The sequence below is a fragment of the Trifolium pratense genome, linkage group LG1, assembly GCF_020283565.1.
Source record: "Trifolium pratense cultivar HEN17-A07 linkage group LG1, ARS_RC_1.1, whole genome shotgun sequence".
NCBI classification, from domain to species: domain Eukaryota; kingdom Viridiplantae; phylum Streptophyta; class Magnoliopsida; order Fabales; family Fabaceae; genus Trifolium; species Trifolium pratense.
In genome coordinates, this window is record NC_060059.1 from 28958907 (window position 1) to 28986553 (window position 27647).

Here is a 27647-nt window from a genome sequence, read left to right on the forward strand (position 1 = left end):
AAAGCAAATTCGATTGGTCAGTTGCTCAATTAAAATAATGCTCATAAAAAATTCATTAGATTTTTTTTTTATTTTATACTAGCTTTTGATGATAGACAAGGATTGAATTGGACTCAGGTTTTGTTGTGCTTGGTTTTTCAACAAACCCAACATTATGGTTACTTGGAATTTAAGGAACAGATGAAATAATGTCATGTCTCTTTCCAAGCAGATGAATGGTTTAGTGACTCACATTTATAGAGAAGGGAATCAAGTTACAGTCTGTCTTGCAAATCATGGTTTGTACTTTATCTTCTTTCACTTTTTGGTATCATGCTTCTGATTTTTATTAAGGAGAACATGTTGAACAACAAATTAGGTCTCCCGAGTTTTAGAATTTGGAATTGATGGAGTTTTTGTTTATGTCTCCTCCATAGTGTTTCCTTGTTTCGTTTTTAATATATTTGGGGTTGGTTAGTTCTCTGCTACCACCCTCTTTTTGCAAAAAAAAAAAAACAAAATTATTTTTTTAATTTTTTTTTGAAACAGCAAAAATTTATTAACTCAACCTTAAGCACAAGGAGAGAAAGGGAACAGAACCCAAGCTGGAAAGAGAGACTCCAATCCTAAACACACTTGGAGAGCAATCTAACCAGAAGGAACAACAAGAAAAGCTCGCAAGACCACTACCAAAGACAACTCCTAACAAAACCAAAAAACAATACAACACCAAACCTGCCAAAGAAACACCAGAAAAAACGCAACAAGCTAGGCCAAAAAAACCGCGAAAGAGCCAAAAAAATAGGCCACAACGCCACAGAAAAACAGCAAATGAACACCAATGATCACAGCTAACTTCCCAAGCAAACAAATGGTTCAGCACACCATTCGTACAGTAAACAAAGGAGACATCTTTAATCTAGCTAAGCTCCAGCGCCATGACAGCCTTTTAATGTCCTCAACAACCTGTTCTGCTTCCTTAAAACCATTCCCAAACAGAGTATCGTTCCTTGCTTTCCAAATTAACCACACAGTCGCATTCCAAATCAGGCGGACACCCTTCCTATGATCTTTCCCAATAGCAGCATCAGACAAACAAGCAAACATATGAAACAGATTTGGAGGAATAATAATTAATAGCCGTACCAAGCCACCTGAAAATTGCGTGCCAAATAAAGGAAGCGAAACCACAGTGAAGGAAGAAGTGGATCGAACACTCGACCCTACCAACACAAAGCACACAGTCAGAGAATTCAACAGGTTGCAAAACACCCCTACGCTCCAAATTAAACCGCGTCGGAATACGATCATGTAGAAGTTGCCACGCGAACGCGATAGATTTTGAGGGAGCGGGACTCTTCCAGATTTGCTCAAACACTTCCTCTTGAAAATCACCCAGGGGTAAAGCTATGTTGATCTCCGCAGACAGAGAAACATAGGTCGACTTAACCGAGAACAAACCGTTTTCCTCCAAACCCCACACCCAAATATCCTCCGCTGAAATGAAATTAACATTAGCTAAGGAAAGGGTTAATTGGTCAAGCAAAACAGTTTCCCACTGAAAGAGCCTTCTGCGTCAACTAAGATTCCATGTCCAAGTATCATTGACCCACTCTCCCAACTCCTTAACAAAACTCGATTTCTGAACATAAATAGAATAGAGTCTCGGAAAAGTAACACTGAGTGGAGCAGCCCCTAACCAATGATCAAGCTAAAACAAAGTAGAAGCACCATTGCCCATTCTTCTGGTGACAGCCTCCGAAAGCCAACATTTACCTATGACTACCGAATCCAAGGCACACACATCCTTCCACCAACGTGAAGAGAAAGCCGGGAATCGAACTCCCTGAAGATCCACTTCATACAGAATGTTACCACCATATTTAGCCACAAGAACATCTTCCCAAAGAGGTATATCTCTCTGAAGCAGTCTCCATCTCCACTTGGCTAACAAGCTCAGATTCATCACCTTAACATCTTTCACACCCAGACCACCTCTTCTCTTATCCTGGCAAACCATATACCATTTCACCCAACTGATTTTCTTTCCCCCTCTCACACCCCCCCAAAGAAACTCTCTTTGGATCCTAATCACCCTCTTCAACACTTGAGCAGGAATTTTCAAGAAAGAGAGTAAAAAAATCGGCATAGAGTTCATGACCGAATTTAAGAGCACAATCCTCCCACCGAGGCTAAAAAACTTATTTCCCCAAGACTTCAGTTTCGTCCGCAGCTTGGTCAATAGCGGTTCCCAAGTAACCATACTTCTTTGATTAGCACCAATAGGGAGCCCAAGATAATTAAAAGGTAGCGACCCTTGACTGCAATTAAGGAAGGTGCAGGCTGTAGCCATAAAGTCCGGAGAAGCATTCCCATTAGGCAGCTCTTCGAAAAATTAATCTTCAAACCCAATGCCATTTCAAAACCCCTCAGCACCGCCTTAAGGGTCCATAAATTTTGGACATTGGCTTCACCTATACACAACGTATCATCCGCATATTGAAGGTGAGAGACTTGCAACCCTTCCCGGCCAATAGCGAAACCTTTGAAGCTGCTCTCCGCCACTGCCTTCCTCATCACACCACCAAAGCCTTCAGCAACCAACAGGAACAAGAAAGGAGCGAGAGGATCGCCTTGTTTAAGACCTCTCTGAATACTTATTTCTGATGTCGGGCTCCCATTGACAAGAACCGATAGATTTCCTACAAAGACACATGCCTTCATCCACTTAATCCACAAACTACATAAGCCAAATCTCTTCATCATATATTCTAAAAAACCCCATTCCACCGAATCGTAGGCCTTCTCGAAGTCAACTTTCAAAATTAAACAATCTTTCCCTGTTTTCTTAGCCAAATCCACTATTTCATTAACTATCATCACCCCGTCCACTAAATTCCTCCCTTTAATAAACGCCGATTGAGAGGAGGCGATAATCGAATTCATGACAATAGAGAGCCTTGCAGCCAACACTTTTGCAATAAGCTTATACAGACTGCCTAATAAGGAAATCGGCCTAAAGTCTGCTAGCCCAAACGGAGAGCTAACTTTGGGTATTAAAGTCACAAAGTAAGATAAAAAGCTCTTAGGGAACGTACAGTTACTATGGAATTCGTCAAAAAGAGTTTTAGTCTCACCTTTTAGCATCTCCTAAAATGACTTAAAGAAGGTGAAGTTGAAACCGTCGGGACCCGGGCTTCTATTCCCATCGCTCGCCTTAACCACCTCTCCAATTTCTAATAAAGAAAAGGGCAAAGCTGACCCTTCATTCTCTAACTCAGATAAGGAGGGGAATGAGACCCCCTCCAACGTTGGCCTTTCCCACCTCTCCGAGGAGAAGTGATTTGTAAAGTATTCAATGACAGTCTCGCGAATCTGAGATGAAGAGTCCACGCACACTTCCCCCACTTTCAATGCTGTAATCGTATTCCTCCTCGCCCTTGCTTTAACACAACCATGGAAATAGCCAGAGTTAGCGTCTCCTTCCTTAATCCACTTCGATCTAGATCGTTGGAATAGAACAACTTCTTTACTTTTTAATAACTTCCATAACTCAGCAAAATTGGATTTTCTAAGAGACACCTCATGCTCGTTGAGACCCACCAATTCCCCTCTCAAATCAAGGTCCTTGATGTCTACAATTAGGGTATCAATCCTAGCTTCTAAGCCACCGTAAACTTTCTTGTTCCAAGCCTTCAATTTAACCTTGAGGCCCTTCAACTTTTCCTTCATAGCGAAACCCATCCACCCATTGATCACTTAACCACTCCACGCCTCCTCCACCACCTTTTTGAAATCCTTATCCTCCAGCCAATGATTGTTAAACCGGAAGGGTTTAGGACCCCAATCAACAACGGAGCTCTTCAACACCAAAGGGCAGTGATCCGATACGTCACGATCAAGAACCCAAACTGAGCTAGCTCCCCAACAATTAACCTACTGATTTGAGATAAGGAACCTATCGATACGACTAATGGAGCTGCCGTTCGGATAGAACCATGTAAAATTGCGGCCTAACAGCGGAGTATCCCTAATCTCTAGGTCCAACAAGAAGTCCTCAAAATCACGCATCTCTAAAGTCAGCCTAGAATGGTTGATTTGAGACACTCCTCGCCTTTCTTCACGTCTATACACAGCATTAAAATCTCCCGCAAAACACCACGCGCCGTCCTCGAAACCTCTTTTCGACATCACCAAGTTCTCCCAGAGTCTTCTTTTAGAGACCAGATCACACTTTGCATAAACATTTACAACAAAAATAACCTTCTTCTGGATACCACTTTCTAAGCACACACCAACAAAACCTTGACCTGTAAAAATGAATAACAGTAAGTTGTTATCCTTCTTCCAAATAGAAAGGATCCCACCACTGTTTCCTTCGGATGGAAGGAACGTCCACTCACAATCCTGAGAACCCCAAAGATAATAGCACAAGCTCGATGAAATAGTTTCCAATTTTGTTTCCTGTAAAGCTAGAAACTCAACATGTTGTTGACTGACCAGCTCTCTCACCTTCCTCATCTTCACCCTACCACCCAAGCCTCTTACATTAAAGGAGACTATAATCATTGAACAGTTCCTTCCGAAAGATCCGAAAGATACTAAGGAATTCCTTTGCTAATTTCGAAACATACTACAATGAGATTCAATTTTCATTCGATATATAAAACTTTATTTGTCTTCGTGAATTTAGCTCAATTGATAAAAATATCACATTATATATGCATAACCAAAGTTCGAGTCGAACATTCTACTTATTCATCTTTAAGGTGAAATTTATAGCCATTAAATTAATTGACAAAAAAGAATTTATTAAAATTTTGTCGATAATTGAAAGTCTGTTAAAATTTAAATAGTGAATATTCATTCTCAAATATGAAAAATATCATTCAACTTGAAAAAGAATAGCAAGTGGATCCTCTCAATCAACTATTCTCTCAATCTCTCTCAAGAGGAATTGGCCATGAATCCAATGCGGCGGCGGAGCGAACAAGTGTTGTTAGGGTAGCAGAAAAGCGTGACTTGAAAACACTTATCTCTCTCTAAAATATTTTCTTTGACTTCTTTGGATTTTCTTCTCTGTTCATGTCTGTGTTCTGTTTCTTGGTGTTTTGGCTCATCGTCGTCGCTTCGCGATGGGTTGTGTTCTATTTCTGGGTGTTGGATTGTGGTTGTTTCGATTCTGCTACCTTCATGGTTGTGGTGTTTAGTAAGTGGTGTTTCGATTCCGCATGTGAGTAGGTAATCATGATATTTAATTTTCTGATTGTTTCTAAATATGTTGAGATTTGCAGGATACATGGTCTCTGATTGACCTCTACCACGCCGGTGTCAACTGATTGGATATTCTCGAGTCTTGTTTTGTTTCTTCGTGCTTGGTTGTGGTGGCTGATTAAAAGGCAGGTGATTTCTATGAGGTTAGACAATAATGATTTCATATCAAAGGTCATGGAGTGTTTCAAATCAAAGTTGTTAGACAGCAATGGTTTCACTACATTCATAGCATGAAATTTTGAACCAAATATGAGTAAGTCGTCTTAATAGAGACATATGATAGTGCAAATTTATATTTTTCAATTTATAGCAATGCATTTGCAACTTTTATTCACTTTAAACACATTTGATGTTATTAAATATTCAAACTTTTCATGTCATTTCTTAGGAGCCTGTTTAAGATCAAAGACTTATCCAACTTACATACCTTTTGCTTTCTTGGTCATGGATTAGAAAACCTTTTGGTCGTTACATATATATTTCTTCTTTTAGGTTCACCATGTAGAAAAGTGATTTTAACATAAATTTGGTGTACCAGATTTTCCTTGTGACTAGAGAGAAAGTGTCTAAAAGAATTGGCTACAAGGAGACCCTTGTATTTGTCAATTGTTCCATCGAATTTTAGCTTCTTTTCGAAATCAAATTACAACCTTTCATTTTTTAATTAGGAGACAAGTCTACTAGATGTCAGGTTTTGTTTTATTATTAGACAATTTAAATTAATAACTATTACTTTTTATCTTGATAAATATTTGGCTAAATCGTATTTTTGAGTCCTTAACTTTTACAATATTGGAATTTTGACCCATTAACTTTCAAAATAGCAATTTTGTCACCTAACTTTATCAAATTTGCAATTTTGGCCTCCTGACCAAGACAATGCACATGTGGCAAACGACTCACATGCTATGTCAACATGACTTGCCACGCGGACAATGACTCACATGTCACGTCAACATATATATTTGGTAAGTTATGCTGCCGTGGTATATGATTCATTTTACAAATGGCAAGACATATATATGTTGATGTAGTATGTGAGTCACTTGCCACATGTGTGTTGACATGATCAAAATTAATTGGGGTCATCGTTTTGCAAAAGGGGGTATAGTTATTGTGTCAAAATTGTAAGTTTGTGAAAGTTAGAGGTCAAAATTGCTATTATGAAAGTTAATGCGCCAAAATTGCAAGTTTGTGAAAATTAAGGACCAAAAATACAATTTATCCTAAATATTTTTTATTTATTAATTACAAAGCAATAAATTCCTTAGACGATAAACTTCAAAAAATATAATCAATTATTAATAAATTTAACGTTATTTAAATATTTTTTAAATATATTAACTTTATAATTTAGTCAACAAAGTTTTATATTCAAAGTTGATCAAGATAGTAGATGTTAGAGGCCACGTGAAAACCACAAAAAAATAGATTTACTTATGTTTTGTCCTAAACTAGTGTAAGACCCGTGCATCGGCACGGTGTAATTATCTTTGTTAAAAAAAGAATTTTTTATATATAGAATAAATATTATCAATAATGTAAAAATAAAATAGATGTATCATAATTTTATTATAAAAAAAATGTGTCACAATTATTTATTTATTAATTATAGGTGTTTTTTTATATAGATTTATGATTAGCAAATATTTGTACCTTTTTACTGTATTAATGATCAACAAATTTCATGTCAAAAAAAAAAATGATCAACAAATTTGTAAGACAAATAATGAGATTAGATATAAATTTAATACTACTAATACAAATAGTAATATAAAACATTACACTTGAATAAAATTTTAGATAAGGTTACTTCATACATTCATCCATTTTATAAACATGAGTTACATCTATATTCATGAGTTACTTATGCACGGGTGTAAATATCACTATTTATTAAAAATAAATATAATGTGTAGTTTATTTTGCGGTAAAAATATTTAACATGTAGTAATAGTATAAAAATATTTAATTTTTTTGTGAAAATGTAATATATATATATATATGGTCAAATGATGTAACTTTATGGTGTACAAATTAACGAAATTAGTTTGTTATTGATTATAATTTTCAACATTTTTAAAAACGGTCCGTTATTATAAAAATGGCTGCGACAAAACGATATAAGTGGTGTTTGTTAAAGTTTTTTCCGTTTTAATAGTGAATAAAAATGACATAAACGACCGCGGCAAAATGATGTTGCGCCGTGATGAAACTCCGTTACAGCTGTGAAAAATAGGATGAAACAAATTTATTAGTGACAGCGTTTGGGTTAAATTCGAAAAAAAAAATGAAAATGACATCCGCAAAAAATGCCATGCGTTTAAGATCTCTACGTATAACTACTTTTAAGATCTCTGCGTTTAAGATCTCTTGGTTTTTTGTTGTTGGAGGTGTCTTACTTAGTTTTCTCTTTAATTATTATGCTAATTAAATAGTGTGTTCTCATGTTGTATTTCGTTTTGTATAAGAAAGGACTTTATCACTTTGTTCATGTTTTTTTATTACTTTGTTCATTGTGAAAAAAATAACTTCTCAATATGCCATATGATTCAATATAATGGCATGAAATGAAACATTATGTGTAGCTAATATTTTCTTTTTAAAATTATAGTTGATAACGGCAATTCCATGATGACAATTGATCATATGTGATGCTATGTTCTTAATCACTGTTTTATGTTATTTTGAACTCATTCAAAGAATTTATGTGCCAAACACCTAGCAGGAATATCCCCTTCATCATATAGTATAATGGTAAAAAAAAAAAAGGTTAATATGCTTTTACCCCCTGCAAAGTAGGCGAGTTTTGCGTTACCCCCTGTAATTTTTTTTCTTGAGATTACCCCCCTGCAAAATTTATTTTTTTGATTTACCCCTTTTTGCTGACGTGGCATGCAAAAGTCAACTGCCATGTCAGCAAAGTTCACTGCCACGTCAGCAAAAAACTTGACTTTTTGCCTGCCACGTCAACAAAAAGAGGGTAAATCAAAAAAATAAATTTTGGAGGGGGGTAATCTCAAGAAAAAAAATTACAGGGGGATAACACAAAACTCGCCTACTTTGCAGGGGGTAAAAGCCTATTAACCCAAAAAAAAAATAAAGCACCATATAAAAGAATGAATTTCATGTGCTTGATGACATGATCTCTACTTAGGTTTGAGACTAACCCAACTTCACAAACCCCGATGAATATAGGATAAGCTCACATGTCACAATAAGTTCTGTATCAAATTCAATCCTACAAAACCGACATATCTTAATCTATGTAGCACCGACACTTCACATGGAATCTGTGTCCGCTGTCTGACATGTGTCAGTGTCCATGTAATTACAATCAATTATTCAATTTTCTTCTTCAAATTATTACCAGCAATCGACATGTTTGTGTTATTGTTGTGTCTATATCATAGATCTCTACTAAAAAGCTCCATCCAAATTCTAGACTTTAATTCTATTGACAAAGATCAAACAATCAAATACTTTAAGATTTTCATCATTTGATTGAGAGAGATCTGGCTTACCTATTCTTCCTTTTCTCCAAGAACCACTGAAGTGAAGCTTTCCTAGTCATTGGTAAATTTGAAAATATGAAAACAAATGTCATGAATGCAAAAAACACAAAGTAAAACAACAAAACATCCTATCTATTAACAATAGAAACCGCTTCGAAGAAAACTGTAGGAGGCAAAAACACTCCGTTTTTCAAAATCCAAGCCTGTCGTTGCTTCATACACTGTTGAGTTACACAGATTTAGGGTTTTCAGTTCATCTTCTCATGCTGTAGACGCTCAAAATGAAGAATCTTGCCATCCCTTTGCCCACGTCGACGGATTCGTTCAAGATTCGGTTTTCTCATCTTATTCTTCAACACGTTCCTCAATCCCATCGCAGCATCACTGTAAGGTAAGATTCTGATTCTATTCTTTTAATATTCTGATTCTGATTCTATTCTTTCTTCCTCAGCACGTTCTTCTCCCTCCCATGTTTCCATTCCATCGCAACATCACCTTATAAATACCCATCAATGGTATGCTTTCATCAATCGGAATTGGAGTTTGTTGTTGTTGTTGTTCTTCTTCTTCTTCTCTGTTTCTTTATTGTGTTCTACTTCAATTTTTATGTTGTTCTATTTCAATTTTATATATGCACACCACCTGTTTGATAAAATTTTGTTGTGATTCTCATCAACATTAGAAGCTATGGTGCAAAAAGGCAGTCCAGACTGTTGATTTATTTTATAGTTACCGAACGCTGAGGTGAATTTTGGCGTTTTTGTTAAATTTTGTATGAAACTTGATTTTTTGACCTTTCGTATTTATTTTGTTAATTTGTTTCAGAGGTATAATGTTGTGTTTGAGAGCTTTGAGTGCTTCCCGTGACCTTCTATGTTTTGTGTTTCCTGGCAGCAAGGAGATTTCCAGGAAGTATGAACATTTGCAATGTTCTATTTTAGTCATTGCATTATATGTGATTGTTTTTGTTATTAATAGAAAGTGTTAAGTAAACATTATATGGGGTGTCTTTTTGTGGCTTATAGTTAACCGATTGTTATTAGTAGAGAGTGTTAAGCAACACATTCAATTTATTTGTCCATCTTTATCATTGATTTCAAAAAAATACGAAGGAGGTGGGAGGAATGATGACTGAATAATGCAGCCAGCTACCAAAACTGTAATGCTTATGAAGTTAAAATTTACCCCAAATAAATTGACAGTGCTTGGTTGCTTGTGAAAGGAAAAGTGATTAAGCATTTTCAAATCCCCGTATTTCCCTTTAGATATTTGATTATAAACCAGTTCTTTAGGTCTTAGTTGATTTAAGAGTCTATTATACATATATTAATATTATATTTATTTGTTTGTTTCAGGCTGTTTTTTGGAACTGGTGAAGGTGCCAAGGGTGGAGTCAAAATTAAGAGTATTCGCTTTCAAAATTCAGGCTCAGGTTTATTGGTGTTTTTAACATTTTTCTTTGTTTCGTGGATTTGGTATTTTCCTTCAGTTATCATATTTTCCTTTCCTCTTTATGCAGGTTACAAAATTTAGGAAGAGTTTAAACACTGTGAACTCTGGCGGTGAAGAGGTACTTTGCTTTTGCAACTACTAACACTATGCTGTTTGTATTTCTTTGACTTTATGCATTTTTTCTTGGTTATAGCTCCGAAAAGTGACAAACTAAAGGACATCATGAAGAAAATATTTGTTTTGTGTAATACATTGAATCAGGGAACACCAAGAGGTAAGTCTTTTTTAGTTGTGGTAATACTTATCATTACTTGTTTCTGGACATGGTAGACGTAGACTTGATGGTGCTAGCTCTATTTTTAACATTTTGATAATCACTGGCTTTTCCTATTTATCGTTGGAAAAAACTTTTATGACGTTCTATTAGGATTTTTTATCATGTTGATCATCTCACCATTAAAATTTTTTGAATCCTTATCCCACTTATGTATTTTTGAAGTTTAAACCCCTAATGAATTTTAATGGAGAGATGATGAACATAACCCTCTCATGTTTGATTCAAACATGAGAGGATACAAATCCATTCTATTAGATCTTCTCTTATGGATTTAAGTTGGGTAAAAATTTTATGAGATTCTATTAGGATTTTTTATCATGATCTCACCATTAGGGCCCGTTTGGTGCGCAGGATAGGATAGTGACAGGATAAAATATTATGTCATTGTGTAGATGTCATTGGTTTAATCTCTGGTATATCAAATGAGAGGGAGTATATTCGTGCTGGCAAAGTCATCAAGATGGTTGTGCTTGAACTTACAGACAATAGGTAATACCAAGTTTAAGTCGGTTAATATTGGTTTTTGCCTAAATTTATTTGCACACTAAATTTTCAATCGGATCAGTGGTAAATGTGAATGCGCGTTGTTTGGTGATCATGTTGATGAGTTGCAAAGATTAATTGGTAATTGTCCTTCCGGTCTCCACGTTGTTGCACTACAGTTTGCCAAAGTTAAAATATTTAGAGGTGAGTGTTTGTTATTTTAGTTCTTTTCTCTTAGTTGTGGTTGTACAAGTGTGTAATAATATCCCTTTTTTTTTTCCAATCTTTTCCAATCATAGGGAAAGTTTCCATTCAAGATGTTATGAATACCACAAGGATTTTTCTTGACCCTGAGATTAAAGAGACATCCGAGTTAAGAAAGGGGTATGCTATTGTTGTCTTGCCAATCTTAATGTATGCACTGGATTTTTCTCATTGCTATCTTATATGTTTATGTTTTATTTTTATTATATAGGTTAGCCATTGCTGGTATGTCAAACTCCGAAAAAAGTATTGAGCAAATTAATGCTATGAATGAGGTTGGAGTGTTTGATGTCTGCAAAGAGAATCCAATTGTTGAACTTTTTGAGTTAGAAGACGTTGGTCAATCAGCCAATAAAGTATGAAATTTTATATTTAGTTTCATTTATTTTGTTCGGATGTTCATCTTTGTAAAATTTTATGGTTGGTTTGTTTTTAAATGGTATGAATCTCATTGTGTTTGCTTTAGGTCAATGCCAGAACTTCTCAACAGAATTCTCTAGAACTTCTCATTTAACTAATAAAAAAAATATAAAAAGTAATTAAAATCATTTCATGATATTTGAGAACACTCTAGACCCCAAAGACCCTGAGTTATTCGATGACTTTTTCTTTTCTTTGGGTAGACATTCATCTCTCAATTTTCTGTAATTTTTGCCTCTCTCAAGTTGCATGTTTAATCCGATGGATGGCATCATCTTTTCTTCCCTTTAATTCAGTTTTTAGGTTGCCAAAATCTCTAATTTTTCAACTGTGTTCTCACTGTTGTTTTGGTTGAAGCTTCCATGGAGATTGGGTGCTCACCATTCTTACTCCCCCACTTTCGTTTTTCACCAAATTTGCAAATCTAAGGATAAAGTGTTCCAGAGAATTAAAAAAATTGATGCTCGAGGAAAAGGAAAATTGATTATTCTCTGCATATACGCAACATACCATACCTTCCACACTGTTGCAATCTAAGAAATTTCAAGGAGGTTCCATTGTTGTATCAACTCAATGACATCAGCTACACAGTAATTTTATTTGATGCGTTTATTGTTCATCTGACTTATTTGCATCTTATTCAGCATAATTTTGTATTTATGTAATTGTTAATTTCCTTTTTTATATATTCTATTTTGGATTTTTTAATAACAGTTGTTTCTCTTTTTCTATATATAGATAAGGTCATTTACAGTTCACTCCCAAGTAATTCCAATGAATCTTATATTTCCAATGAATGATAAATTTGAAACTTTTTCTCCATTGTCCTCGCTGAAGTCAAATAAATTGGAATGGCAAATAAAAGTTAGAGTTATTAGTTTGACACATAATAGAGTTATTAGTTTGATAGGATTGAGTTTTTTTTTTTGTATGAAATTAAGGGCAATGATTTAGCTGAGTTTGTTGCATCTCATGAGGAAAGGTTGGCTTCAGTGCCTTCTGGTTGTGGATGTGTTGTTCCGCTGAAGCTAAAAAAGAGAAGGTGGAGGGGAAAGATGAATCTGATGATGCAACTTGCCAAGTCTATTGAAATTTTGTTCAAAAGAGTTATGCACTGTGATTCAAATCCGGAGATTTTGTTCGTTTCAAAACTGATAGCCACATAAAATAAGTGTGATAAAGGATATCACATGTTATCTCAAGCCTTTTAATTAATTATTTTTTTGCCACATGCCTTTTAATTATTTAGAGTTTGACTTATATGGGATATGGTGACATTATAAATTATAAAATTAATGTGTTTATTGTTAATTAGTAAATCTACATTGCTTGTCTGATGATATGATTTCTTCTTATTTAGTCTCCCTAGGCTATTTGATAGTCATACCCCAATTAAAGACTTTTCCTCACCAAAAAAAATAAGACTGATTTTAAAGTAAAGACTATAACGGTAATTGTTCTATCCAACGGTAACATCCATCCCTTAATAGTAACAATATTTTTTTTTTTTGAATGGCATATAAAATATATATAATAAGAACGAAAATACAGTCAATACAAAAAAACCAAGAGTATAAATACTCTTCATAATAAAACAATAAGAAACAACTAAATAGTAACAATATATTTCATTTCAATCTAATAAATTTAGAGATATTTAAAATAGTTTATTTTGTTTTCTTAATGGCAAAATATCTTTTATTAGGGTACTTCTTTTCTTATTATCACTTGCTTCCTTATTATTTTTATTATTAATTATGAAGTATTTGGAACATAATTATATTTAATTTTAGTAGAATGGACAGATAAACCAACATAATTATGTTTATATTATATTGATTTATCTGTACATTCTACAACGGTAATAAACAGTAACAGTGTCGGTAAATTTACTATTCACCAACGGTACGATTTATCATTTAACAGTAACTTTATTCATTATAAAAAGATATATATTTTTTCAGTAATCACATATCATTCAGCATTTTCATGATGTCTAAGCTTATACTATTCGTCATCACTCTTCTTTCTTTTCTACTTTTATTTATTGATGTGATCAAAGTTGAAGAAATAGGTTACTTTTTACTGATAATTGCTGTAATTACCGTCATACCCTTATTAATTTTAGCTTGGATTGCTCATTATGCTTGGATGAATTGATTATTGTCAAGTAATGTATTCTACTTATTACTTTATTTTAAAGGAATATATTCTTTTTAAGTGATTCTGATTCTCCCATTTTATTCTGATTCTATTCCGTTTATATTCTCATAAAAAAAAATTATTTATATGATAATATTATTCTTATTTATTTTAAAAAGAATATATTCTTTATAATTATGTTCATTATATTTTGATTCTGATTCTCTAATTTTATTCTGATTCTATTCCATTTATTTCTCATAAAAACTTTGATTTATATTTTTATCTCATTTCTTCGCACCTCATCTTATAAACCAACTTAAAATTTTCGTATAAAAATGTTTAATGTTTTTTTTATTCTATTGGAACATTCCAAACAAATATTATTTTATATAGAAACATTACTAAAATGAGATAACAAACAATTGTTAACTTTTACATTTAAACTGGCCATTATACATCACGGCCCACGTGAACCCCATCCACAAATCAGAACCGTACGACTATGTTCAAGAGAATATGGTTGGAAGGCCAAATACAGCTTTATTATTTCTCCAGATATGGATTTTTTTTCCGATTTGTTCTATAAAATTTGTTGGGTTTTCTTTTTTTATTTTTATAATTACGTTATAGGAATGCTAAATTTTGCTAAACAAAATCATTATTTGGAGAGAGTATTAATAGACAGATAAATGATTTAATTGATTAATAAGTAATTATGTTTAATTAGACTTAACAGTAATTATTGATTTCGTAATGTCCCCGTTTGACATATTTATTTTTTACTTTTCTACATCTCTTTAAAAGAAATAGAGAAGTAAAAAATTATATTTGGCCTTATTTCTACTTAGAAGAATTAGAAAAATAAAATAAAGAAGTATAAAACAACGAGAAGTTAGTTCGAGCACAATTTTTTACTGATTTACTACTTATAAGGAGAAGAAAAAAAGTGAAAAATGAGTAGGATCAAACTGTATCTATGTTTAATTGTATTATTATTTATTTTATTCAATTGAAAAAATTAGCTTTGCGTACTCTCTATTCTTTTTTATATTAAACTAAAAACTGACATTCAGGGGCTGTTTGAAGAAAAATTGATTTAATAAAAAAAAATTGTCAATAATCAATAACAAATATTTTATCATTAAAATCGCAATTATACTACTTCCTTATTTGCTTCCTTATTTTGGTAGCATGACTTATGTTTTTCAAGTTCGAATCACAGGAATGCCAAACCTCGTGCTTTAGTTTGTCCCATGACTATTTTTAAGAAAAATTATTAAATTTGTCATATGCCTTTCTGAATCATCCATAGCTGATAATTACCTTCTTTTATTTCATGTTTATTAAAATTGTATTTAAATTAAATTTTATGAAAATAAAACTCATTGCTCTTATAAGAGAGAGTTCATAAAAAAAAACGAAGAGACAACTAATAAAGAATACTAATTAGTAGTAAAATAAAAACGAATTAACACTACGAAACCAGTAGGAAATTCCATAATTTAAGCTCTTCTATGTTTTTATGAGCTAATAAAAAAAATCGAGGAAATAAAAACGGAAACACGGATAATGAATTTATGATGATAATTTTTCTTTTAATTAGATGATAGAGAGAGTATTTGGTGGTCCACAAATCCTAGCTCAATTGGCAGAAATGCCGAAATTGCTAGTGTCGGACGTCGGGATCGGGGTTCGAACCCTGGTCACTCCACTTTGTGTGTGTGAGTTTTCATTGGCTTTGCACCGGTGTAATTTATATATATATATATATATATATATATATATATATATATATATATATATATATATATATATATATATATATATATATATATATATAATTCAATAGTATTTGATTGACATAAACAGTGTTATTTATTCCAATCAACGACTTAGCAGATCAATATTTTTCCATTCAACTATACCAATTTCAACAAAGGAAATATTTTGGGTGATTCCATTTTTATTGTTTGAATTTTAGTCATCCTTAGTGGGTCCTATATGTTTCAAATTTTTATTTTTTTTATTTTTATCTCTATATGTTTCAAAGTTTCATTATAAATATGTCATATTATGTATGATATTCATTATATCCCCCTTTCATCAATCCCATAAAAAATGGATAATAAATATGAACACCTTATTGATGTATTATCAAAGGCATCTTTCATCACTCTTTTTTTAGTTAATCAGGTTATTTTATAATTTTATATTTATTGTAATTGGTTGTTGGTTATACTGCTTGGTGTATTATTCTGTGTTATTTTTAATGTGGAGTAGTTGGCTTATTTTAATTATTACTATGATTGTAGGAATTTGGTGAAATTGAGCCAAAATTCATGGACAAGTTTTCTCAAAGATTGAGTTCTTCTTGGGAGATATCTAATTTTGTCGACAAAAGCCTTATTGTAACTTCAAATCTAAGTATTTCTCAACCTCTTATTACATTTGGTTGGAAGGAGATGCCAAATGTATTTGAGTTTTATGGAGATCAATTTGTCAAATTAGGATACTATGGCAATGATATTTTTCGTTTAATTTCGATTAGTCCTCTTAAATATAACTTTGATATTCCTGTTTATCATAGTCGTTCAATGAGATATGGATCTACTTGGAATTATTCTGTTCGTTTAACGGACGATACCATAAACAAGCCTTATCTGGTAAGATTTTGTTTTTTTGCTTTTTTTTTTAAAATATATTTTTAATGATTTGTGTATCTATTTACAACTTTTTTGTTTAATTTTCACATGTTAGAGTATATTCAACCACTTTGAAGGATACGTTCGATTTCACAAATCTCAGAATATAATTGTGCGTTGTGACAGTGGACTTATTATTTCTTTTGATGTTGCATCTACCGAAGATCCATTTGTGACAACTTCTATTGGACTCGCTTGGAATGATTTTTGTAAAATCAATAATTTCCATGCAGGTGATACATTGCGTTTCAAATTTGACGTCGTCAACCCAAATAACGTGGCTCACGTTTACAAAATTGATGTATGAACTAGCATCATGTTGTAGTGCATTTCAGTAAAATGCGCACAATCTCTTGATTCTATTTTTAGTTATTTATATGAGTTTTTATTTTCAACTTCCTTTGTTATCGGTTAACTTTTATCCAATATTAATGATATCATTCTCCAAAAAGGTCATCGAGTTCAACGGGATAACTACTCGACGATTCATTCTACAAAATAAAATAAACTTTACGTACATTAGAAAAATAATGACAATATTATATGCAATTTAATCAATAATTATCAACCATACCATCGAGCTAAGGATTTTGCAAGTTTGAGGAGCAAATGATTGAACAACATCATCAAACATAACAAAAGTGAGTTCATCGCTATGATCGGAAACATTGAAAATCAAACAAATCAAGCATATCCTCTAAAATATTATACATCCAAGTTACTATATTGACAGAATTTCTTGGAAGAAATGATAGATAAGCAGCATAGTTGTCGGTGGAAAAAACCATAATGTCTTTAGCTTTTTCATCTGGAATATCATCAAGCACAATCACTTTCCCGTCATAAAAGATTGTCATTTGTGCACATTTAGTTTCTTCCTTTTTAATACCCTTCATTACACTGTAAGGGTGTGTGATGTTCAGTGAAAAAAAGGAATAAAAAAACAAATGATTCCTAAGTAAGGAATAATGTAATAGTTGAGTACTGCTCAATGATTCTTAAAGGAATAAAACCTGACAAATGATTCCTAAGGAATAATGTAAAAGGAATAAATACTAAATCTTATGATCTTATCCAATTTCAAAAGCAAAGTATTATGGAGAAGAACACAATTGGAAATGTTGAAGCTGAGGTAATTGAAAACTCTCATTTTTGGGATGAGTAGTGGTGTTAGTGTGATTCTGCTTATAGATTCCAAACAAAAAGTAATCTAGTCGTAAATGACCATCTTTTAGCTAATTGATTAGAGTCAAATAATTAACCAACATCAAATAATTTTCAAGTAACTAAATAATGGCACCTTTTTTAGGATATTACAATGAGTTTGATGATGGAGTTCCACTTCATTTTGGTAAGCTTATAAATCTAACTCATCTTAATCATGCAAATTGTAGTTTGAAAGGCCTAATTCCACCTGAGTTAGAGTGGAGTTAGAGTGGTGCCATATGCCTGCACATTCCAAATAGAAGCATATTTAGTTTATTTTCAATAAAACTTCAACAATATTCATAGGGAAGGTGTTAACTTTTTCCATGAACTGCACAATATCTAATATGTCCAAGTTTAACGAAACTAAAATAAATATGTTTCCTGATCTCATTTTGCATATGCAAGTAAAATTAAGATAGAATCTGACCTTCAACCTAAATCAATCTGACCATTGAGTAATCTGGTTTGGGTTCATTTGTTTTTGATTCCATATCCATTCATTCCTATTATGCCACAATCATCATAAATCAATTCACCACAGCCTCGACTTCTCACGAACAAATATCTAGCACCACTTCTGCTACTGAATTCATTCTTTGAACTCTGTCCCAAATTTGAGGCCATAATCCTGCTGTTTGCCAGCTCTGAATACTCATATCACACTAAAAAAGAAAATGCCAATCACTCTCCACCGAATCATTACAAATTACACAGTTTATAGGACAAGCATTGAAGGATTAAAAAGCGAATTCTGGGCCAAACATAAATAAGTCACAATGTGCATTAGCGTCAGCTACCCTGGGCCTGTGGATGTGAAAATCAATACCAAAAAAGTAGACATCTAAAACTAATAATAGACTAAAATATAGCTCACAACAACTTTCTTGTCAATATAACTTGTGAGTTGGTTCAAAAGGGTTCTTAAGAGTTGTAATCAATGGCAGCATCATCAAATCAAATATGAACACATGCAAGAAGAGTAAAACAAATTTCATTTCACCATACACATTTTGAAATTTCAATAATTAAATCTCCATTCGAAATTTACAGGAGCATAATGTGCTAATTTTAAACTCTTAAAACAACTTCATTAACAGCAAACTTTAATTTTAATATATACAAAACCAAAAACGGAAGCTCGCATTTACAATCTATATAAATATAAATATCTACATAAAAAGAATAATTACATAGGCATTGAACATCATTGCTACCAAGATAAAGAAGTACATTCAAGAAGCTAAAACAAATGTCAATCTACTTAAGATCAAGTTTCTGAATAATTATTATGCTTTGTGCTTCATATTCACCTTAAAACACATTTTTTTTAACTCCATATGGATATTATCAGTTTAAAATTACTAACATCATGGCAAACAGGCTGATTAGAGAAACAAAATAGTAGAGGAAACATTAACAATGGAAGAGCTTCAGCAGCAAGTAAAGAATAACAACAATTAAGACTAATCCAAGGAGCATTCTTGTTTTTCGATCCTGTTTCAATTATAACTACAATTGTCACCTGCAAGCTTCATAGTTGAAGCTTCTTTTGCAACCTATGTTATTTAGCAATATAAGGTTAGAAATAATCACAGCGAAGTACGACACGTCTTAGCTTTGAGGTTTACCCCACACTTCAACTAATGATTATGACAAATATTAAATCATATTTCACCTTCTTACCACAATATAAATAAATTTTAAACAAATATTATGATAAAATGGTGAAATATTATTTCAACCTTTATTAATTATTACTACAATATATAGGTTTGCAGCATAACCGCGACCTCAGTATAGCAAAAGTCAGGTTACCTTACCTCAGTTCCAGTTATTCTCATAGCAATTCCTATGTCAGCAAGCTTACGTGAAGGTGCACCATTCACACCATCTCCAGTCATTGCAACAATCTCTCCCATTTCCTTCAATAGTCTCACAATTTCTTCGTTGTGTCTAGGCTCGGCTCGAGAGAAAACCTTGCCTCATTCTCTCAACAATAATTTAACTTGTTCTGAATGAGAAAGAGACATGAATTATTTACCTGTCAAACTCTAAGAAAAATTTGATTTCCTTACAAATAGCCTCATTTGTTGACTTATTATCTCCTGTTATTACCATAACTCTAATACCAGCTTGCTTACAATCCTCAATTGCTTTATGAACTTCCTCTCTAGGAGGGTTCTAATCAATTCAATTATAAACTTTAATTAATATCTTCAAAAATTTGCATCACAAGAAGATTGATAAAGCTATAGTGCAAACTTACTCTTAAACCAACAACACCAGGAAAAATTAAATCACTTTCAATCGATGATGAGTGTCTGCATAATAGTCTGAGAATTCTCCCAACTCATCTTTACACGCCAAACCTAAGCAACACAATCCCTTCAAACTCATCCCATGGAGTCTTTGAAGAAGACCTGCTATTTCAATTTGTTGTTGCTTTTTAACTCGATATGCGTTATCATAAAAAGGTTAAAGAATGGTTAATCAGATAGAATTAGCATTTGTAAGGCTTAAACAAATTGACTCGTGTAATCTTAAATATATTGTAAAAGTCATACACATACTCATTGATGCCTCTAATAGATTCCTGAGTATGTACAGACAATACATTATATCTCAAAATTAGTGCATATATCTTATTGTCTAAAATAATTAAAGCAAAAGCAACCATGTAAGTTCATAGCTGTCCAATAATTATAAAAAATGATAAATCAAACACACGCACACCTGCTTTGGCTGGCCATTTTTACCAGCAATGGTTGTGACTGACAATTATATATCCGGTTTCGGTCCCATCTCCATCTACCAAGCCAATGACTTCCATTTTCTGCATTTAGATTTAGATCAGCAATTTTTTACATTATTAGACTGCATATTCAAAAAACCAGATGCTTATTCAATAAGAAAAAATGAAAGAAAAAAAATGTGTTAACCTTATGATCATTGCCATTGCTAGTGATATGCCACAGTGGCTGTGTGTTATAGTGAAGAAAGGGAGGACCTAGTGATAACCTTTGTTCTGTGTGAATGCTTAAGTGACCCAAAATCCTTAGGCCTGAAGGTAATTGGAATATCAATGTAACTAATCCCACTTTTTTCAATTTTCACAGACTTTGCAAGATCAGCACCTCCGATTCTAACCTCACCAAAGAAATGTTGGTCGTTGTTCGCCGTCTGTATATAGAATAGGAATAAATTTGTTATACATAATTCATTAACAGAAAGGAATAACAAAAATTGAAATATCGGATTATCAAAATTTATATCAGAAAACCAAGAACCATAGTAGCCATGAGAGAAAATGGAGAAAATACATAATTTTCGCATATAGAGTAAACAAAATATGCACCAACTGAATTATTATTTTAGTCCAACAAATATGATCACTCAACTCACTCGAAATCGTGACCGTGATTCCTGACGGAAGAATAATAAGAACACAACTTAAAATTGTAGAAGAATCGCGCCCTCTGAGTGTTGCATTCTTTTAGTAATACCCAAAAAGTTTGGCTTAAGACTAATAGGTGAACTTAATTAACTCGAAAAATTCATTTCATCAAAGATATATTCTATGTGGACTTGCTAGGCTCATAATCATTTTTAATGATACATTCTATTTTTTCCAATGGTAACAGGGATGCCTACATATTGTTAATTATGGTTCACTCTCATTTTTTAAATATCTTTACTTACTCGAATATATTATCATCCACTATTATTTTCTATTATTGAGTTTTAATTGGTAAAATATATTATCTATATCCCCTAATTTTGTTACTAATGGCTGTGAAAGTGAAAAAACATGACCATAAAAACCAAAATATTCATCATATATGAGATTCTACAAAAGAATATCATAAGGAATATAGCAGTAAATTAATGAATGCAAAACAACCAAACTTCTTTGAAAACTCGAGAGTAACTATTTAACAAAGCATTGGCACAGACAAGGATATCGGACACGAAACTGACACGTTGACACCGCTATAATTGAATTTTGAGAAAATAATATAATTCAATGTCATACACTACATCCCTTCGACATGAAGGGTTGGCGTTACATAGCCTGAAACAATCGCAAACAAGCAACATGTGTGTATGTGTGTTGTAAAAAGGCAAGTAAAACTTTGAAGTTGGTTAAGGAAGTTCAAAATTATACAAATTTAAAAATATAATTTTCCAAGTTAAAATAATTCCTAACCTGATTTATCCGTTAGAGCCTGACAGAACATCGAATAGGCCACAACAACTCAACCAAGAAGTCTTATGCACTATAAGTGGAGCAGATGCTACTGGAGGCTGCATTTCAATACAATTCAGCAAAGAAAAGCTTTTAAAATAATAATCTACACAAAAGTTCAGAAACTAAAAGTGTCTTAACGAAAATCACACACACTAGTAAGTTCAAGAGTACATTAAGAAAAGCTTCTATATAGGTTTGTTAGACATTTTATCAAACATCTACAATGCATTTTATCTCAATTACTAATTCTATTTCTAACCCCATTAAACTACCCACCCCCAAAATCAAATAGTTTAACTAAAATTGATATTGGGATAACAACTCACAATATTTTAACAATTTGGCATATAGATTTGCAAAAGGAACAATATTTCAAGTGCATGAAATGAGAAGAGAACCATGTCTATTATGCATAAAAGCTATGGTAGAAAAAATAAACACGGAGAAGATGAAACTTTACCAAGAATTGATATGAGGAATCCTTACAACTCTAACCTTCATTCTCTCTGCTTCCTACCTGGATATAAATCAGAAACCAAATCCAATGAAGAATTCATAACTAAGCAACTTACAATTAAAAGCAACAAAAACAACGGAATGAGCTCAAATCCGGGTGGGTACCCATTAGAAATCCCAAAACAGAGAAGATGAAGAACTGATCGAGAATGGATTGTGATGGAAATGGAAACTATCAATTGTTATTTATAGGGAAAGGGATGAAGCAAACAACATATTGATTACTAAGAATCTTGCGTTCCTATTCACACCTAGCAAACAGGGAACAAATATTCCTCATATATTCGAAATGGATCGAATCTTATGTAAACAGTTACAAAATTTCGAAATTCAAAAATGGAATAGAAATCAAAGAGATATAATAGATTATTAACCTTTCGAACTGCTACAGGTTTTGGAGGGAGGAGCCGAAATCTGAAGAACAACACAATTTCGAATCGCAGCAGCGTCCTTTGAAATGCACAGTGACGAAAACGCTGAGGGAGCTCCAATTTGAAATACTCCAACCTCAGCCCCTCTCAGCGCCTCCACAGTACTTTTATTCAACATAAAAGACAAAATTAATGAAATTTTATAATATGGTGAATTATATAATAATTATTTAATTAACAATTGTGCACGGGGAAGTTGATGATAATAAGGAGAAAAAAATTTAAATTAACTTACTATATACAAAAAACAGGTTTTTGTTGATAATAAAAAAATTAATTAACTATCGTACATGGGAAAACTGATAAAAAATCAAATAATACGCGAAATAAGTTGTTGTTGATGAATTTATTTAATCAAATATTATATACAAATAACAAGTTGTTGTTGATGAAATTTTTTAATTAACTATTATATACGGAGAAGTTGGTTAAAAGTTAAATAATAATAAAAGGAACAAGTTGTTGTTGATAAAAAAACATTTTCTATTTTTCAATTGATATAAAAATAAATCATTTTAAAATACACATGACACCCACGACACGCGCCAAAGGCGCGCCCGTGTGGCAGCACCGGTATCCCGCTAGTTTAGTCAACAAAGTTTTATATTCAAAGTTGATCAAGATAGTAGATGTTAGAGGCCATGTGCAAAACCACAACCAAATAGATTTACTTATTTTTTGTCCTAAATATGGATGTACTTTTATTCAACACAAAAGACAAAATTAATGAAAGTTTATAATATGGTGAATTATATAATAATTTTTTTTTTACAAAAGGAAAAGTATATATACACACACAAACATCTATTTTTTTTTATTGATAATATCTATGCATAGAATTGATATAACAAGATACAAAGAAATGGCTCAAAAACAAAATTTTTTCATGCTAGTCTTAATGATGGTTCTTCTATTCTCAGTAGGTATATGAAGATATGTATAATTTGATTGATTCTTTTCTTTCTATGCATATTTTGTATCATCAGTATTCGTTTCACTGGACACTAACTAATATTATTATTCTAATTAATTAGGTATGCACAAAACTGAATGTAGACAAGTTGTAGTTGTTAAATGCATTGGAACATGTCCAGGTTTTCATGATTGTGAAGTGGAATGCAAACATAAGGGTTATACAAAAGGGGGATGCCTTCCTCCTAAGTATTACTATTGTTGTTGTAGTACTTAATTTCAACTATTAGCTTGGAAATTAGAGGTTTTCTTGGAGTTGAAATAAAATGTTGTTTCATAAATAATAGTATATTATAAGCTTCATTATTACATAATAAAAACTTGATATGTTATCAAGAAGTTGAGTTTATCCAACATCTATTGTTATTCCTTACTATTATTTTGCTCGAATTTTTTTAAGCTTTATTGTTTCTTTTTTATCAAATTAATAAAATATTTAAAGTTAAACATTAATATTGGTCAATTATATTACTAATGATAAATAAGATGAAATATATAGTAGAATAATAAATCTTTGTTCTCCTCAATTCAATTTAAAGCACTATTGGTGGACTCATCCTTTACAACAATGTTGACCCATCTTTAAGAAAATTTGAATTTTCTAACAGACACGATAGTAAATTAGAACCGTTTGATCTAAAATGTATAGTTAAAATTGAGAAATTATTTATAATCGCATAAATTTTAACTGTTCAAACTATAATAAATAAATGGTTGAGATGCAAAATTGTGTACTTATTTATTGATTATACACTAATGTGTATATATTTATTTATTTTTTTTACTTTTAGTGCTCAAACTAAACCATGTAAATAAAATTAATAATTCTCGCACGTCCTACTTTTTTACTCATCCACTATATATATAAATAATAATTATCGCGCGCCGTATTTTTACTCATCCCTATCTACGAGTTTCTCGTGCGCCCTATTTTTACTCATCCACTACCTACGAGTTTCTCGCGCTTCATATTTTTACTCATCCGCTACCTACAACTTTCTCGCGCGCCCTATTTTTACTCATCCGCTACGTACGAGTTTCTCGCGCGCCCTATTTTTACCCATCCACTACTACGAGTTTCTCGCGCCCTAATTTTACGCATCCGCTACTTACGAGTTTCTCGTGCGTCATATTTTTGCTCATCCGCTACCTACGACTTTCTCGCGCGCCCTATTTTTACCCATCCGCTACGTACGAGTGTCTCGCGCCCTATTTTTATTCATCCACTACGTACGAGTTTCTCGTGCGTCCTATTTTTACTCATCCGCTACCTACAAATTTCTTGGGTGCCCTATTTTTACTCATCTGTTGTACTTAAAGTAGCAGACGGTGTTTTATAATTTATATTACAAACTAATTTCAAATCATCCAAAACTAATTATTTATATTTATATTTTATTTTATTTTTTTAATTTTAATTTTTTCACGCTTGCGGGCCGCCCGCGGCCCATTCGGGCTAGCTCATATTTTAATCGGGCTTTGTCGGGCCGGGCTAAAAAATCCGGAAATAATTCGAGCTAGGATTTTCAAAGCCCGAGCCCAGGAAAAAATCGGGCTTGGCGGACCGGCCCATTCGGGCTGGCCCATTTTGTCAGCTCTACTTGTGACTAGAGAGAAAGTGTCTAAAAGAATTGGCTACAAGGCGACTCTTGTATTTGTCAATTGTTCCATCGAATTTTAGATTCTTTTCAAAATCAAATTACAACCTTTCATTTTTTAATTAGGAGACAAGTCTACTAAATGTCAGGTCTTGTTTTATTATTCGACAATTTAAAGTAATAACTATTACTTTTTATCTTGATAAATATTTGGCTAAATCGTATTTTTGACTCCTTAACTTTTACAATATTGCGATTTTGACCCATTAACTTTCAAAATAGTAATTTTGTCACCTAACTTTATCAAATTTGCAATTTTGGCCTCCTGACCAAGACAATGCACATGTGGCAAACGACTCACATACTATGTCAACATGACTTGCCACGTGGACAATGACTCACATGTCACGTCAACATATTTGGTAAGTTAATTATGCTGACGTGGTATATGATTCATTTTACACATGACAACATATATGCTGATGTAGTATGTGAGTCACTTGCCACATGTGCGTTGACGTGATCAAAATTAATTGAGGTCATCGTTTTGCAAAAAGGGCAATAGTTATTGTGTCAAAATTGCAAGTTTGTGAAAGTTAGAGGTCAAAATTACTATTATGAAAGTTAATGTGCCAAAATTGCAAGTTTGTGAAAATTAGGGACCAAAAATACAATTTATCCTAAATATTTTTATTTATTAATTACAAAGCAATAAATTCCTTAGACGATAAACTTCCAAAAATATAATCAATTATTAATAAATTTAACATTATTTAAATATAATCAAAAATATAATTTAGTCAACAAAGTTTTATATTTAAAGTTGATCAAGATAGTAGATGTTAGAGGCCACGTGCAAAACCACAAACAAATAGATTTACTTATTTTTTGTCCTAAATATGGATGTACTTTTATCCAACACAAAAGACAAAATTAATGAAATTTTATAATATGGTGAATTATATAATAATTATTTAATTAACAATTGTGCATGGGGAAGTTGATGATAATAAGGAGAAAAAAATTTAAATTAACTTACTATATACAAAAAACAGGTTTTTGTTGATAATAAAAAAATTAATTAACTATCGTACATGGGAAAACTGATAAAAAATCAAATAATACGAGAAATAAGTTCTTGGTGATGAAATTTTTTAATAAAATATTATATACAAATAACAAGTTGTTGTTGATGAAATTTTTTAATTAAGTATTATATACGCAGAAGTTGGTGAAAAGTTAAATAATAATAAAAAGAATAAGTTATTGTTGATAAAATACATTTTTTATTTATCAATTGATATGAAAACAAATCATTTTAAAATACACATGACACCCACGACACGCGCGCCCATGTGGCAGCACCAGTATCCCGCTAGTTTAGTCAACAAAGTTTTATATTCAAAGTTGATCAAGATAGTAGATGTTAGAGGCGACGTGCAAAACCACAACCAAATAGATTTACTTATTTGTTGTCCTAAATATGGATGTACTTTTATTCAACACAAAAGACAAAATTAATGAAAGTTTATAATATGGTGAATTATATAATAATTTTTTTTTTACAAAAGGAAAAGTATATATACACACACAAACATCAAACTTTTTATTGATAATATCTATGCATAGAATTGATATAACAAGATACAAAGAAATGGCTCAAAAACAAAAGTTTTTCATGCTAGTCTTGATGATGGTTCTTCTATTCTCAGCAGGTATATGAAGATATGTACAATTTGATTGATTCTTTTCTTTCTATTCATATTTTGTATCACCAGTATCCGTTTCACTGAAGACTAACTAATATTATTATTCTAATTAATTAGGTATGCACAAAACTGAATGTAGACAAGTTGTAGTTGTTAAATGCATTGGAACATGTCCAGGTTTTCATGATTGTGAAGTGGAATGCAAACATAAGGGCTATACAAAAGGGGGATGCCTTCCTCCTAAGTATTACTATTGTTGTTGTAGTACTTAATTTCAACTATTACCTTGGAAATTAGAGGTTTTCTTGGAGTTGAAATAAAATGTTGTTTCATAAATAATAGTATATTATAAGCTTCATTATTACATATTAAAAACTTGATATGTTATCAAG

The 27647-nt window shown here is 32.3% G+C and overlaps 1 protein-coding gene and 2 long non-coding RNA genes across 31 annotated transcripts; 2 read left to right on the forward strand and 1 right to left on the reverse strand.

Moving 5' to 3' along the window:
- Nucleotides 1-102: 102 nt before the first annotated feature.
- On the forward strand, nt 103-27647 carry LOC123884678. Its single transcript, XR_006801034.1, has 3 exons — nt 103-278; nt 27176-27261; nt 27373-27647. It is a non-coding gene; the product is annotated as an uncharacterized LOC123884678 (long non-coding RNA).
- LOC123919633 lies at nt 8385-23107 on the reverse strand. Of its 21 annotated transcripts, none has more exons than XR_006814200.1 (11): nt 22920-23080; nt 22651-22796; nt 22490-22546; nt 21988-22085; nt 20720-20960; nt 20514-20613; nt 20047-20200; nt 19896-19961; nt 18208-19791; nt 17872-18020; nt 8385-8819 (listed from the first exon to the last, which is right to left on the reverse strand). It is a non-coding gene; the product is annotated as an uncharacterized LOC123919633 (long non-coding RNA). The 21 variants fall into 21 exon arrangements; XR_006799559.1 differs by lacking the exon at nt 19896-19961 and having other exon boundaries at nt 8622-8819; nt 18208-18442; nt 19596-19791; nt 22920-23089; XR_006814065.1 differs by lacking the exon at nt 22651-22796 and having other exon boundaries at nt 8623-8819; nt 18208-18442; nt 19601-19791.
- LOC123908718 lies at nt 8874-13001 on the forward strand. 9 transcript variants are annotated; one of them, XM_045963297.1, is made up of 11 exons: nt 8874-9159; nt 9220-9512; nt 9594-9680; nt 10124-10200; nt 10288-10338; nt 10414-10494; nt 10950-11046; nt 11123-11244; nt 11340-11424; nt 11516-11660; nt 12082-13001. In XM_045963297.1, exons 6-11 carry the CDS (start codon nt 10443-10445, stop codon nt 12259-12261), a joined length of 681 nt encoding a protein of 226 aa, XP_045819253.1. In that variant the 5' UTR covers nt 8874-9159; nt 9220-9512; nt 9594-9680; nt 10124-10200; nt 10288-10338; nt 10414-10442; the 3' UTR covers nt 12262-13001. The 9 variants fall into 9 exon arrangements, with proteins under 9 accessions (XP_045819253.1, XP_045817779.1, XP_045819145.1 ...); XM_045961823.1 differs by having other exon boundaries at nt 9451-9512; nt 10288-10494; XM_045963987.1 differs by lacking the exon at nt 8874-9159 and having other exon boundaries at nt 9290-9512; nt 10909-11046.

Bases quoted from the DNA above. Each gene is read 5' to 3' on its own strand.
- LOC123908718 (XM_045961823.1), top strand. From the start codon at position 10,392: ATGCATTTTTTCTTGGTTATAGCTCCGAAAAGTGACAAACTAAAGGAC. The intron at 11,047-11,122 runs GTAATACCAAGT...CAATCGGATCAG, and splicing joins CTTGAACTTACAGACAATAG to TGGTAAATGTGAATGCGCGT. The intron at 11,425-11,515 runs GTATGCTATTGT...TTTATTATATAG, and splicing joins ACATCCGAGTTAAGAAAGGG to GTTAGCCATTGCTGGTATGT.